The sequence below is a fragment of the Ceratotherium simum genome, chromosome 13 (genome assembly GCF_057802395.1).
Source record: "Ceratotherium simum simum isolate JZ-2026a chromosome 13, ASM5780239v1, whole genome shotgun sequence".
NCBI classification, from domain to species: domain Eukaryota; kingdom Metazoa; phylum Chordata; class Mammalia; order Perissodactyla; family Rhinocerotidae; genus Ceratotherium; species Ceratotherium simum.
The window spans coordinates 13,376,678-13,391,605 of record NC_141912.1 but is presented as its reverse complement, the minus strand read 5'-3'; the positions used below and the strand labels follow the sequence as shown (position 1 = coordinate 13,391,605).

The 14,928-nt window shown below is 41.5% G+C and overlaps 1 protein-coding gene and 1 long non-coding RNA gene across 2 annotated transcripts in view; one reads left to right on the top strand and one right to left on the bottom strand.

Annotated features, from left to right (window-relative positions):
- Window positions 1–1,932, bottom strand: part of LOC147915371 (uncharacterized) — a 28,676-nt gene extending 26,744 nt beyond the window's left edge. The window contains exon 1 of the long non-coding RNA XR_015553956.1: window positions 1,853–1,932. This is a non-coding gene — a long non-coding RNA (uncharacterized LOC147915371). The remainder of the gene's footprint in view (window positions 1–1,852) is intronic.
- MCUR1 (mitochondrial calcium uniporter regulator 1) overlaps window positions 1,160–14,928 on the top strand; it is a 28,366-nt gene continuing 14,597 nt past the window's right edge. The window contains exons 1-4 of the mRNA XM_004432108.3: window positions 1,160–1,658; window positions 8,609–8,728; window positions 14,147–14,250; window positions 14,752–14,853. Coding sequence (XP_004432165.3) covers window positions 1,232–1,658; window positions 8,609–8,728; window positions 14,147–14,250; window positions 14,752–14,853 — 753 coding nt within the window. The 5' untranslated portion in view covers window positions 1,160–1,231. The remainder of the gene's footprint in view (window positions 1,659–8,608; window positions 8,729–14,146; window positions 14,251–14,751; window positions 14,854–14,928) is intronic.

Genomic DNA, 14,928 nt, shown 5'->3' with positions numbered 1-14,928 from the left:
ATATCTTTGTGCATATATTAGGTTGATCCATATGGAATTACCCAATGTTCAATATTTTGACATAAAAATTACAAGTTCATGTGCTGCAACGTAATAGATTTTTAATATTTTGGATTATTCCCTTAGATTAAATGTTTAGAGTTGGGTGACTTGAGCAGACTTGATGAACATAAAAAGCTATTGACACATATTGCTATTGCTTTCTCTACCAGTTCTACAAATGTGTAACTCCTACTAGCCTTTTAGGAAAGTGTCTACTTGCACCTTAATATTTTTAATTCTTTATATTTTGATAGCCACTTACATCTCTACCACAAGCACATGCACCCTCTTCTCTCTCACCAGCATTTTGTGGCTCTCTTAGGTCTCCTAACACATTCTTCTTCCATCATGTATGTGTGCACATATGGGGGTACAGGGAAACGACTCCCGGAGGACAAAAGCAATCTCATTTTTCTTATCTCTGTATCTCCTAGCTTGGCGACTTGTGCATTTCATTCATTCATTCAAGGAACATCTACTGAGTTCACACAATGGACCAGTAACTGAGATGGGTGCAACAGGCATTCACCAAGTTCACTGAACACCACTAGTTTCACAGATATCCTTTTATTATAACCAGTAGGTCTCATTTAACATTCATGCCCCACGTTTTAAATTCCCAGATCGAGACTTTCTCACTTCTACTGGGCACTAACGCGAAAACAAAAGCTCTGAAAATTTAGCCTTTAAATGTATCGACTGTGTGAGCGCCGTTCCCTCGGCCCTGTTAATAATTCCTTAAGATGCCCTCCGGCGCCACACTTTGGGGGACTTCGGACGCAGTTAGTTAGTAAAGTCTAGGGCAGCCCCGTGGCGCAGAGGCTTTTCATCGGACTCTGAAGGGCGCCAGGGTAATTAATTTCTTTATAAGGACACCAATGTCAGGAATATGCAAATAGTGGCAGCAACGAGCCCGCTCCAGTTCCGGCAGCGTCCGCCGCCTCCCCCGGGCGCTCCGCGTCGCCCTCTGAGCGGGGCGGGGGCTCGCGGCTCTCCTGGCGTCCCCGAGCCGAGCCCCGCCCCGCCCCGCCCCCGGCGCGCGCCCGGAGCCCCCCCCTCCGGCAGGAAAGGGCGGGCCCGTGCTGCCGCCCACGCTCGCTCCCGCCGCGGACTCAGGACCGGGCCGCGCGTGACCCGCGCCGCGCGCGAGCAGCATGAGCGCGCGCCCGAGCCAGTGACCGCCCCGGGGATGGACTGCGGCTCGCTTGCGGGCAACAGGCCGAGGAGCGCGCCCGGCCGCCGGCGGCTGCTGCTCTCCCTGCGCGCCGGCCGCAGCGGAAGCCCGGACGGCCGCGGGGTGCCGGCCCGCCGCTGCCTGTCCGCGCTGCCCGGCGGTCTGGGGGCGCTGCGTCCCCGCGCCCTGGCGGTCCGCGGCGGCGCGTCCCGAGCCTCCCCGCTGCTCCTCCTCCTGCTCGTGCCCGCCCCGCGCCTGGCCGCCGCCGCCCCGCGCCGGCCGCTCGGAGACTGGGAGCGCTCGCGCGCCGGGCCTTCGGCTCGCCTGGCGCGGCGCGGCGCCGGGAGCTGCCAGCATCGCCTTGCCCCGCGCACCCGCTGTGCCGCCGGCGCCCTCCACCTGTGCCACGGCCCGGCGGCCGGCCTCGCTTCCTCCAGGAGAGGTGAGGGCCGGGCGGGGGCGGCGGGGCCGGAGGAGCTTGACTATGACCTCCAGGGTGGGGAAGGCCCGGCGACCCAGAGTGGGTCAGCCGAGGTCAGCAGGCTCCTCCTGGGGCGTGAGGACGAAGGTCTGCCTGGTCCCGCCCTTCTGGTCCGCGGTAGCCTGGACTTGGTCAGCTGAAAAGATTCGACTTACTCGGAATCCGGGTCCAAGGTGTAGGGCGCAGAATTTTAAGGGGATGCCGGGAGGGCCGGGCGTGCTGGGGCAGAGATGGGGCACGCCCATTGGTGGCGCGGCGGCGTGGCATCCCGCTCCCAGGTTTCTGTTCTGTCGGATGCACAGCTTGTCGCGATTCCGGTGAAGGGGTGTGCAGGACGCTTGCGAGTTTGAGGAGCGAAGCTCTGGGAAATGAACAGATTGTTTTACAATTTAATTTCGAACTTTGTTGGGTTCATTAATTCCTCCATTAAGCACTGTCTCCTACTCTGTGCCTGGCACTTTTCTAGGTACTTGGGATTATCAGTCTATAAAATCTTTTCCTTCCTGGGGTTTAATTCTAGCAGAGGAAATGATATAATTTATGTATACATATATACTTTAGATTTGCATATGTATACATAATCTGATAAATGCTGTAAGAAAGAATAGAGGGGGATAAGGATTAAGAAGTGGGGTGAGCCTCCAGTTACGAATTTAAATAGAGTCATCAAAAGAGGTTTCATTGAGAAGGTGGCAGTTGATTAAATACTTGAAGGAGGTGAGGGCAGTCAGGGCCCTGCATGAGATTAGGATCGTCTAAACTGGCTCAATACACTAGATAACAAATTGATGAAAACATCATTTTGGGTACTCTTTATTAATTAGGAAACTGGCCAAAATATAACTTTAGATAGTCTATACATATCCATCAGTAGCCACTCTGATGGCTATTTTTAAGATATTTTTCTCAACAGAAATGCCCAGTAAATGTTGGTTGCATTTAAAATTTAAGAATACCTTTGGCTAGGGGAGAAACTGTTTGGTAGAACAACAAAGTGAACGAAGCTTTACATACAGAGGGTGGGAAGTGAGTAGTGAACTGTCAGTGTCCTGCAGTCATTATGAATTAGAGATGGCTTTGGTCTTATTTCTTGTACTTTGCCTTTTGTTGCTCTTTTTTTTGACAAGCTGGTAAGTTGTGATTTATTTTCCTCCAATAATTCAAGATTATGGGGCAAAAGAGGAGAGTGTTTTTTCTCATCAGTTTTCTGACATTATATCAGCAAGGTGGTCCTGTTGAGTTAGTCTCAAATGGTCTCATTCTTCACAGAGCCATCTTATAAAGTGAGGATGGATGCATAAATACGGAAAACCGTAGCTTGGACAGAGTCAAGGAAGGATATATGCCCATTAACCAGCAGCAAATGAGAGTTTTGTTCCTTTTATCTTCAGTCTAGTGGTGTTTGGTGCCCAAGGTTACACGAGGGCTACTTAGACTTAAGGATGTTGTGAACAGGAAATTTGTACTTGGGTTCCTCCACTATCCAAGGCTAACTTGGGGCTTCTTTTCTAAGTGTGTGTTTTAATATCCTTTTGTATGCTGAAGGTCCCTAAAAAGAGAATTACATATTACACTTTGACATAGCTCAGTTTTCTTGTTTCCTGGTTATTAGTGGGAATTCATAGTTCTTGGACCTCGTTTTGTTGTCACAATAAAGGAGGAAAAATGAGTCAGAGGTGTCCTAAGTGCCAGAGTCCTGTTGTGTTTTGGGCGTTGTCCTCTGAGGGAAAGGAAGATGGCATTCCCCTTCCACAGCAGGGCTAGAGTGCCAAGTGGGAAGTGGCCTGCCCTTTTCTCCACTTTTCAGACAGCAATGTTTCTTTGAAATAAGCTTGCAATTGAAATAAATGCCAGTAGTTTTTGGAAGAGGAAAAAAATCTGCAGTATCTAAATTGGAATTAGCTCTTGCTTAGAAAGTAGTCATGACTGTTTTGTTTTATGTGTGTATGTATGTGAGGGGGGTGTTTTGTTTTAAATCACATGAATGATTATTTTGTTATTGAAAACAAGGAATTTGGGACTGGAATAATCCCATCACTCTTCACAAGGCAGTTCTAGACTCAAATGTTTTCAAGCTACCTGACTCATGGGACAGTCCAGCACAGTTCTACGATGGGTGGGGTGGTCTATAGAGAGCCCCTTGAGAGGTGCATTCATTCATTCACTCATTCACCACTTTTTCTCAAGCTAAGTCTGTTCTGTGTCAGGGAAGATACGCAGTCAGAGTATCTTCTCATGGAGGCCAGTTTTTGTTCTAGGACTGGAGATAAAAGATGAAAAAAGAACTACCAGGGGTCAGCCCCGTGGCGTAGTGGTTAAGTGCGCGCGCTCCTCTGCTGGCAGCGCTTGTCGGGCCATGCTGTGGCAGTGTCCCGTATAAAGTAGAGGAGGATGGGCACAGATGTTAGCCCAGGGCCAGTCTTCCTCAGCAAAAAGAGGAGGATTGGCACGGATGTTAGCTCAGGGCTGATCTTCCTCACAAAAAAAAAAAAAGAAGTAGTACCAGATTTAAGTGACCTCATTTATGTAAAAAGGGAGGACCGTAGATGAAGAGGAGAAAGGAGTTGATCTCAAATTTTTTTTCTAGACAGTCTCATGATCCAGATCTTAGAAGTCATACAGTTGAATTATTATTATTATTTTTTTGTGTGAGGAAGATCAGCCCTGAGCTAATATCCACGCCAATCCTCCTCTTTTTGCTGAGAAAGACTGGCCCTGGGCTAACATCTGTGCCCATCTTCCTCCACTTTATATGGGACGCCACCACAGCATGGCTTGACAACCAGTGCATCGGTGCGCGCCTGGGATCCGAACCCGGGCTGCCAGCAGAGGAGCGCGCGCACTTAACCGCTACGCCACGGGGGTGGCCCCCAGTTGAATTATTTTTAAAAGTTATTTCTGGCCTGCAGTATGCCTGGCCCTCTGCTAGATGCTAACAATACAAAAGTGACTAAGACTGGCTGCTCTTAGAGCGCTGGGACTAATAGATGAGACAGATATGGGAGTAATATAATAAATGCTGTGATAGAGCTATCTGTGCTGGGCTGAGAACACATAAGGGAGCAGTAAAGGCTGCTGCCTGACAGGGGTGGAGTTCCCAGAGAGAACAATAAAGTGTAGCATAATGCCCTGCCCAGAACGTAATGGGTGCTTAGGAAATTGTCAAATTAAATGAAGAGGAGTAAAAAGGATGCTTAAAATTTACCAGTTGAGAAAGGGCAGCAAGCCAAGCTTAAGGATGGAGTACTAAGGTATAAAAGTGCAGGAAACAGAATGGTCTAAGTGGCTAGAAAGAAAGCTGAAAGGGTAAGTGTGGGCTAAATTAGGACAGCTTTGTATGCCTTGCCAAGGACCTTATAGTATAGGCTAGTGGTTCTTTGAATCTAAGGGCCCTCTTTTAACCATTAAACACACACATGGATAATAGTTGTTGCATTTTATATTTTGTCAGTCTGCAAACGGAGCATGGTACAAAGGGGTTATTGGATCTCTTGGACTTATCTTGATGCTGGCTGTGGCCACAGCCACTCTGCTCTGTCCAAGTTGCCAGTAATTTGGGAACCACTGCTATAGGCTTGCAGAGAAGCATCGGATCTGTTGGGTTCTGTCCATGTCACATTTTTGCTTACTTGCAATTTCCTTTAGAATGTTTAGGGGTGCAGGATGGAGAATAGGAGTTGATTAGCTAAAGTATCTTTCTGGTCATTTAGGAGACCTACTGAGAAAAACTTTGAATTTTGAGTTAGGAGATTACTATTCCCTCTTCTACCACTCTTCTACAACACCTGGCATCATAGAAAAGTAAGGACACATATGTAGCAAGATATTCATATAGCTATGTTTATTACATTTAAATGAAAGTTTTTTTATTTGATATTGTTCATCTCTTTTTTTTTTCCTTTGCTGTCAACATGTCTTTTTAGTATGATTGTAATAGTAAGGTGCTATTATGTTTAAATGTCCTTTCTTGACAAAATTACAAACTGGCATTGCAGTTGTTCCATATTTCTTTTAAACTATTTTTGTGGTTCATGAAATACTTAAAAGCCAGGAAACCATTACTATGCTACCTTCTTCAAATGAGCACCTTGAAACAAGTTTGCAAAATGGGTTGGATCTGTGGTTAAATGCACAGAAACTCACAGAAAAGGTAATATACAAATTGTTAGAACACATCCCTCTAAAGATAGGCTTTTGCAAAGACATCATGAAGAAAGAAAACTACAGACCAATATCTCTTATGAATAGAGACACAAAAACCCTCAACAAAATACTAGCAAACCAAATCCAGCAATTTATAAAAAGGAGTATACACCATTAGCAAATGGGATTTTGTCCCAGGAACACCAGGTTCATTTAACATCTGAAAATCAATTCATGTAATGCACCGTATTAACAAAATAAAGAAAAGAAACCACATGATCATATCAAAAGACAAAGAAAAAGAATTTGACAAAATTCAACACCCCTGCATGATAAGAAACACTTAAGAAATTAGGAATAGAAGAGAACTCATGTGTTAAAGAGCATCTGTGAAAATCCCATAGCTAACATCATACTTAATGGCAAAAACAGATGCTTTCCCTCTGAGGTCAGGAGCAAGGATGTCTGTTCTCACCATTCCATTCAACATTGTACTAGAAGTTCTAGCCAGAGCAGTTAGGCAGGAAAATGAAAAGGCATCCAGATTGTAAAGGAAGAAGTAAAACTATCACTGTTCACAGATGACATGACCTTGTACGTAGAAAACTGTAAGGATTCACTAAAAAACTTTTAGAGCTAATAAACAAGTTCAGCAAGATTGCAGGATACAAGATCAATATACAAAATTTGCAAAAATATATATACAAAAATCAGTTGTATTCCTATACATTAGCAATGAACAGTCTGAAAAATCTAAAAAGCAATTTCCTTTATAGTAGCATCAAAAAGTAAAATACTTAGGGATAAATTTAACAAAAAAAGTACAAAACTTATACTCTGAAACCTACATACCATTATTAAAGAAATTAAAGACCTAAATGCATGGAGAGACATTCCATGTTCATGGGTTGGAAGACTTAAAATTAAGATGGCAGTACCCCCGCACCCCGAATTGATGTACAGATTCAGCGTAATCACTATCAGAGTTCCAGGTGGCCTCTTCGCAGAAATTGATAAACTGATCCTAAAATGCATAGGGAAATCCAAGGGACTCAGAATAGCCAAAACAATCTTGAAAAAGAACCAAGTTGGAGGACTCACTTCCTGATGTTAAAAGTTACCACAAAGCTACAAGTAATCAAGAAACTGTGGTGCTGGCATAAGGACAGACAGATCAATGGAATAGAATGGAGAACCAGAGATAAACCCTTACGTTTATAGTCAATTAACTTCCGACAAGACTCACAAGACAATTTAAGGGAGAAAATAGTGCTGGGACAACTGGACATCCATAGGCAAAAGAATGAAGTTGAACCTGCATCTCACACCACATATAAAAATTAACTCAAATGGATCACAGACCTAAATGTAAGATCTTAAACTGTAGAACTCTTAGAAAAAGACCTAAGTGTAAATCTTTGTGTGCTTGAATTAGCTAGTGCTTTCTTAAATATGACACCAAAAGCGAAAGGAACAAAAGAAAAAAATAAAGACTTCATTTGTGCTTCAAAAGGCACCATCAAGAAAGTGAAAGACAACCCACAGAATGGGAGAGAATATTTACAACTCATATATATGATAAGAAACTTATATCTAAAACATGTAAAGAACTCTTACAGCTCAGTAATAACAAGATAACCCAATTTTTTAATGGACAAAGAAGATACACAAATGGCCAATAAGCACATGAAAAGATGCTCAACATCATTAGCCATCAGGGAAATGCAAATCAAAACTACAGTGAGATACCACTTTACACCCACTAGGATGATTCTAGTAAAAAAAGACAGAGGGCCAGCCCTGGTGGCCTAGTGGTTAAGTTTGGTGCGCTTTGCTTCAGTGGCCCAGGTTCGGTTCCTGGGCATGGACCTACACTGTTGGTTGGTGGCCATGCTGTGGCGGCATCCCACATACAAAATAGAGGAAGATTTGCAACAGATGTTAGCTCAGGGCCAATATTCCTCAGCAGAAAAAAGATAATTACAAGTGTTGAGGATATGGAGAAATTGGAACCCTCATACACTGCTGTTGGGAGTGTAAAATGGTATAGCCTCTTTGGAAAACAGTCTGACATAACCTCATGTGGTTAAACATAGAGTTACTGTATGATGCAGCAGTTCCATTCCTAGGTATGTACTCAAGAGAATTGAAAACATGTCTGCACACAAACTCATACACAAATGCTCATAGCAGCATCATTCATAATAGCTAAGAAATGGAAACAACTCAAGTGTCCTTCAACTGATGAATAGGTAAAAAAATTCAGTATAGTAATACAATGGAATATTATTCGGCAATAAAAGGAAATAATAATAAAGGGAAAACATATTGTAAGGTGGATGAACCTTGAAAACATCACACTAAGTGAAAGAAACCAGTCACAGAATGCCACATACCTTTGAGTCTGTTCATATGAAATGTCCAGAGTACGCAAATCCATAGAGACAGAAAGTGGATCAGCGGTTGCCTGGGGATGGAGGGTAGGGAGATTGGGGCGTGACAGCTAAACGGTATAGGTTTCTTTAGGGGATGATGAAATGTTCTGATGTCCATTGTGGGGATGGTTGTGCAACTCTGTAAATATACTAAAAACCGTTGAGTTGTACACTTGAAGTAGGTGAATTGTATGGTATGTGAATTATATCTCAATAAACCTGTTGTTAAAAAAACAGATGGGCTCTTGAGGTATGCCTTATTTGTTCGTGGAAGGGAGTTGCTTTTGTTTACCCTTAGATCTGTTTTGAACCTTATTGTCCTTTCCATTCTAGAGCTGAGCCTGTCTGCTGCGTGCTTGCAGCTGGAGCACAAGAGGACAGATTTCACCTCTTCCGGGAGTAGGAAGCTCTACTTTGACACCCATGCCTTGGTGTGTCTACTGGAAGAAAATGGTAATCCTCTCTCTCTGGTCACTCTATGCCATAGAAACACACCATACCTTATGACTTCTCTTATGATTTCATCTAATTTCTCATATTTCTCTTTGACTTTTAAGTCTATAGGTAATCTTTTGGTCAATCTCCATTTTTTTTTTTTTTTTGGTGAGGAGATCAGCCCTGTGCTAACATCTGCCAATCCTCCTCTTTTTTTGCTGAGGAAGACTGGCCCTGGGCTAACATCCATGCCCATCTTCCTCTACTTTATATGGGACGCCACCACAGCATGGCTTGACAAGCGGTGCGTCGGTGCACGCCCGGATCGGAGCCGGTGAATCCCGGGCCGCCGCAGCGGAGCGCGCGCACTTAACCCCTTGCGCCACCGGCCGGCCCCGGTCAATCTCCATTTTTTAAGTCCTCATTTTTTGTTTAAGGACATTTCTGCTTCATGAAGACAGTTGAGACTTTTCTCACACATTTTCTCTCTGTCCAAGTGAAGTGTATTTTTATAACATCACTCAGGAAGTGTAGTGTTATGGACACAAGTCAGCAAAACTCAGGAATGGTTCCTGTGATAATTGTCTGCGGCACAAAAGTGATAGTTGTTTTTTTTTTGAGGAAGACCAGCCCTGAGCTAATGTCCAATGCCAAATCCTCCTCTTTTTTGCTGAGGAAGACTGGCCCTGGGCTCACATCCGTGCCCATCTTCTTTTACTTTATATGGGACGCCGCCACAGCATGGCCCGACAAGTGGTGTGTCGGTGCACGCCCGGGATCCAAACCTGCCAACCCCGGGCCGCCGCAGCGGAGCACGTGCACTTAACCGCTATGCCACCGGGCCGGCCCTAAAAGTGATAGTTTTATTACTGTGCATCTTGTGTCTTTTTAAAATTTTTATGAAATTAAAATGTTGCTGAGTGGCAATTATTGATAATTTCAACTTATTGTGTTCTTTTCTTTTTTAATATTCAGACTAACATTTCCCTTATTGCTGTTGAGTTAATTAGTGTAAAAGATTACTCTGATTATATATGATGTTTCTTGAAAGTGCACTTAGTATATGGGTAACATTCTCATATTTAATCTTATCTAGACAAATACACCAATTATAATTCTCTGTACTGTGACACGTATTCTCAAAATCAGAATCTCTAATATCATAGATTGTACCTTTGAGATAAATATCTGTGTTTTTACTTCGTTGTATAGTTATTCATCCAGTTGTGCATGTTCATACATGAAAAGCTACCCTCTGTGGATGTACTGCTGATGCCCAGGTCAAGGTGATGGAATGAATTCTTCGGTGCTTCTGTGGGGAGTTAGGAGCTCTGGATTCAAGCTCTCGCAGGTTCTAGCTGCGTAGCCTAGGCAGTTCTTCACCCTTCTCAGTTTCCGTCTCCTCATCGGTCACATGGGCATAATACGAATTCTAAAGTTCCTTTTGCATATTAAATGAAATAATGTACTTGAATGCACTTTGGACAAACTCTCAAATGCTGTATTATAATTTTTACAGCTTTTGTTTTCAGACTTGAGACAGTAGGCCGTTTTGACCAACTTCTTTCAGCTCAGAATGTAAAAAAGAAAGTGGAAGTGAGAAGAGGGGCATCTAAAATTATCTTGATAAGCAGAAGTTTTCCTACTTTTCTTTTTCTTTCTTTTTTTTTTTTGTGGCCCTGCGTTCTTTTTTTATCATAATTGCTTTTTGTTTTTTTGTTTTAATTTTTTATTGCAGTAACATTGGTTTATAACATTGTATAAACTTCAGGTGTACATCATTATACTTCTATTTCTGCATAGATTACATCATGTTCACCACCCAAATACTAATTACAACCCATCACCACACACATGTGCCGAATTATCCCTTTCACCCTCTTCCCTCCCCCCTTCTCCTCTGGTAACCACCATCCAATCTCTGTCTCTATGTGTTTGTTTATTGTTGTTGTTATCTACTACTTAATGAAGGAAATCATACGGTATTTGACCTTCTCCCTCTGACTTATTTCACTTTGCATAATACCCTCAATGTCCATCCATGTTGTCACAAATGGCTGGATTTCATCGTTTCTTATGGCTGAGTAGTATTCCATTGTGTATATATACCACATCATCTTTATCCGTTCATCCCTTGATGGGCACTTAGGTTGCTTCCAAGTCTTGGCTATTGTAAATAACGCTGCAGTGAACACAGGGGTGCATGTATCTTTACACATTGATGTTTTCAAGTTCTTTGGATAAGTACCCAGCAGTGGAATAGCTGGATCATATGGTAGTTCTATCCTTGATTTTTTGAGGAATCTCCATACTGTTTTCCATAGTGGCTGCACCAGTTTGCACTCCCACCAGCAGTGTATGAGAGTTCCCTTCTCTCCACATCCTCTCCAACACATGTTGTTTCCTGTCTTGCTAATTATAGCCATTCTGACGGGCATGAGGTGATATCTCATTGTAGTTTTGATTTGCATTTCCCTGATAGTTAATGATTTTGAACATCTTTTCATATGTCTGTTGGCCATCTGTATATCTTCTTTGGAGAAATGTCTGTTCAGGTCTTTTGCCCATTTTTTGATTGGGTGGTTAGTTTTTTTGTTGTTGAGATGCATCAGTTCTTTGTATATTTTGGAGATTAAGCCCTTATCAGATGTATGGTTTGCAAATATCTTCTCCCAATTGTTAGGTTGTCTTTTCGTTTTGTTGATGGTTTCCTTTGCTGTGCAGAAGCTTTTTAGTTTGATGTAGTCCCATTTGTTTATTTTTTCTATTGTTTCTCTTGCCCGGTCAGACATGGTGCTTGAAAATATGTTGCTAAGACTGATGTCGAAGAGTGTACTGCCCATGTTTTCTTCTAGAAGTTTCATAGTTTCAGGTCTTACATTCAAGTCTTTAATCCATTTGGAGTTAATTTTTGTGTATGGTGTAAGGTAAGGGTCTACTTTCATTTTTTTCCATGTGGCTGTCCAGTTTTCCCAACACCATTTGTTGAAGAGACTTTCTTTTCTCCATTGTATGTTCTTGGCTCCTTTATCAAAGATTAGCTGTCCATAGATGTGTGGGTTTATTTCTGGGCTTTCGATTCTATTCCATTGATCTGTGTGTCTGTTTTTGTGCCAGTACCATGCTGTTTTGGTTACTATAGCTTTGTAGTATATTTTGAAATCAGGGAGTGTGATACCTCCAGCTTTGTTCTTTTTTCTCAGGATTCCTTTACTTATTCGGGGTCTTTTGTTGTTCCAAATAAATTTTAGGATTCTTTGTTCTATTTCTGTGAAAAATGTTGTTGGAACTTTGATCGGGATTGCATTGAATCTATAGATGGCTTTAGGAAGTATGGACATCTTAACTATGTTAATTCTTCCAATCCAATGGCCCTGCGTTCTTGTATTCAAAGTAACCAATTGTAGAAAGACCTATTAGAGGTGAGGGGGACATTTCAACATAGACTCAGTGTTGGATGATATTAAGGGAGCACTGTTAGTTTTGTTAAGTGTGATGGTGGCGAGGTGGCTGCAGTGGACTCAGGATGGCCATCCTTCCTCCCATCAAGAGGTGGCGTTTATCCCCCCTCCTTTAGAAATTTGTTTGTTTATTTATTTTTGACAAATAAAAATTGTGTATGTTTAATGTTTAAAATGTGATGTTTTGATACCTGTACTTTTTGCTTTTCTTCATGCTAAACGCTGACCGGTGAATATTGGCATATTTCAAGACCCAGTGATGTGGGGACCCCACTAAAGTGTAGGGTGTGAGGGTGCTTAGATGAATGTTGGATGTCTAAGATGACTGGGTCAGGATAAGGCCAGGAAGGACCCTTCAAGGAATATTCTGTCCTTTATCCTTTTTTTCTCCAGAGTTGTATCTCCTGCTTAACAAAACTAACTATATGTCTGTAATCTCACTAACCCTGATTGTGTCTTGTTCTCTGATTCCTACAAAACATTAATTTGTGTCTGGTAACCCAGCAGGTTTTCAGGCTTAACTTCTGCTTTTTCTTCACCCTACCTCCTCCCATGGGTGGTTATAAATTATATGGCTTTGGAGTTTGTTTTATTATGAGCATAAGTTCCCTTTCGGTCTCTATTTTTCTTTTCTTCATAACTGCCAAACTTAATTATGTTTAACTATGAACTCTTCTTAATAAAGTTTTAAAAATTGCACAAGATACGTTCTTTTCAAAAAATTAGGACAACAGAAAAGAAATAAGAAAAACTGTTCTGAATCCCAAGACCCCAGAGTTAAATAACGTTAACATTTTGGTAGATAACCTTTTAGATGATTTTTCTAGATGTGTATGACCCATACCTTGAAAATTAAATGATTTTGAATAAAATGAAGAGAGTAGGTCTTCGGAAGGCTTTTTTTGTCTCCTTTATTTATTTATTTATTTTTTTTTTGAATTTCTTAGTGGGTCATTGTATTATTTTTTTTAATTGCGGTTTTTGTCCCCTTTAAATCTGTATCTTTGTCTTTTTTTAAATTATAGTCCCGTGCTTAATCTCGTTTAAATTGTATCAGTTATAACTGTGTTCAAACAAATGTGCCATTAATTAATTACAAGAATCAATAGAGTCTTGTGAAGTTCTTATAGATGGAAGTATTTTATAGAAGGAATTACTTTCCAGGGACTTGGTTTTAAACATTTTATTAGAATTTCCAGTGTGAAATTTAAGTTACTATCTAAAGTTATTAAAAGCAGTAACACTGCTTATCTTTATATAATTCAATTCAGCGTCATTTATTGAGTACCAAAGAATATATTTTTTCCAGGTTGGGTTACCCTCACTAGTGACGGAAGAGAACTATAGAGGAAAACTGAAAGAACTGATTTTGTCTTTTAACGTCAAATAGATTAACTAACAGCTAAATTGCTGTTTATTTTTATGTAGTCAATGATTTGACTGATTTATGCTGGGTATAAAATAATTGAGCTTTCTTAAGTAAATTATTTTTTACTAACGTGTACATATTCAAATTAGGAAGTCATGTTCATCGCAGAAAATTTAGGTAACACAGAAGAAAATAAAAATTACCTAGGATCTTTATTAAATTACAAAAGCAATAAATTGTCTCTATATTTTGAGTCGGGCTTTTTTCCACTTGACATCACATTGCAGGCATTGCCTCTGTTTATTAGACATTCTCTGAAAACGTGATTTTTGACGGGTAGGAAGGGCGTTCGAGATCGGTCAGCCCAACCCCTCATTTTACATGAGGAAACAGACTCTGATGTGCCGTACCTTCCAGAGTGACAGACACATCATAGTCTGTGACTCTAGTCTCCTCGCCCTCCTACCACAGTAGGTTTCCACCTGCTTCTGAATTCAGACATTCACCTGAATCTGTACGTTTGCATTTCCTCCCTTTCTATGGAGGATTTTTTTTCCTGACAACAGAGTCTCCTGAGTGTAATAGTCTTTGTTTGTGTTTGCTTAGGGTTTACTACGCAACAAGCAGAAATCATTGTATCTGCACTGGTCAGGATCGTGGAGGCCAACATGAATGTCGTCTACAAAGATATGGTCACCAAGATGCAGCAGGTTAGCTTTGTCTGGGCACTCGAGCAAACTTGAAATCTAAAGGTGAAATGTTATTTTTAATGTATGTTTTTGGATAATACTCTATTGAAAAGCATATAGTAATTTTAACCATAGTTGAGAGGCAGACGATTATAGTGGCATAAAAAATATTTATTCAGAGCTGTTTAGTCAACTATTATAGAATCATTATGCTTGAAAACTCCCTATGCTTGAAAACTAACTATTCCAATCAGCCATTAATAAATGGAAATGTGGCCAGAATCACAGCAGTGTGTTCTTGAGCCACTGGGCCTCAGATGCCACCCTTTTAACCATGATTCGCTTGATGATGATTGAGTTTTTATTCTTTTCCTTTTCTTGTTTTGGAATAAAGGATGACCTTGCTGGACCTCTTTTCTTGTGTCCACCTTCTAGATTCTCATTAAGTTGATACCAAGTGGAGACGGGGAAGGTGGACTTCCTAGGCTAGACTAGCTTATATGTTTTGCTGCTCTTTTCTAGGAGATCACTCTTCAGCAGATAATGTCTCAGATTGCTAATGTGAAGAAAGATATGATTATTTTGGAGAAGAGTGAATTTTCAGCCCTCAGAGCAGAAAATGAGGTAAAACTAAAGAGCCACTCATGCTATATAAAACACTTTATATTAAGACATTGAGGTATAATATACATACACAAA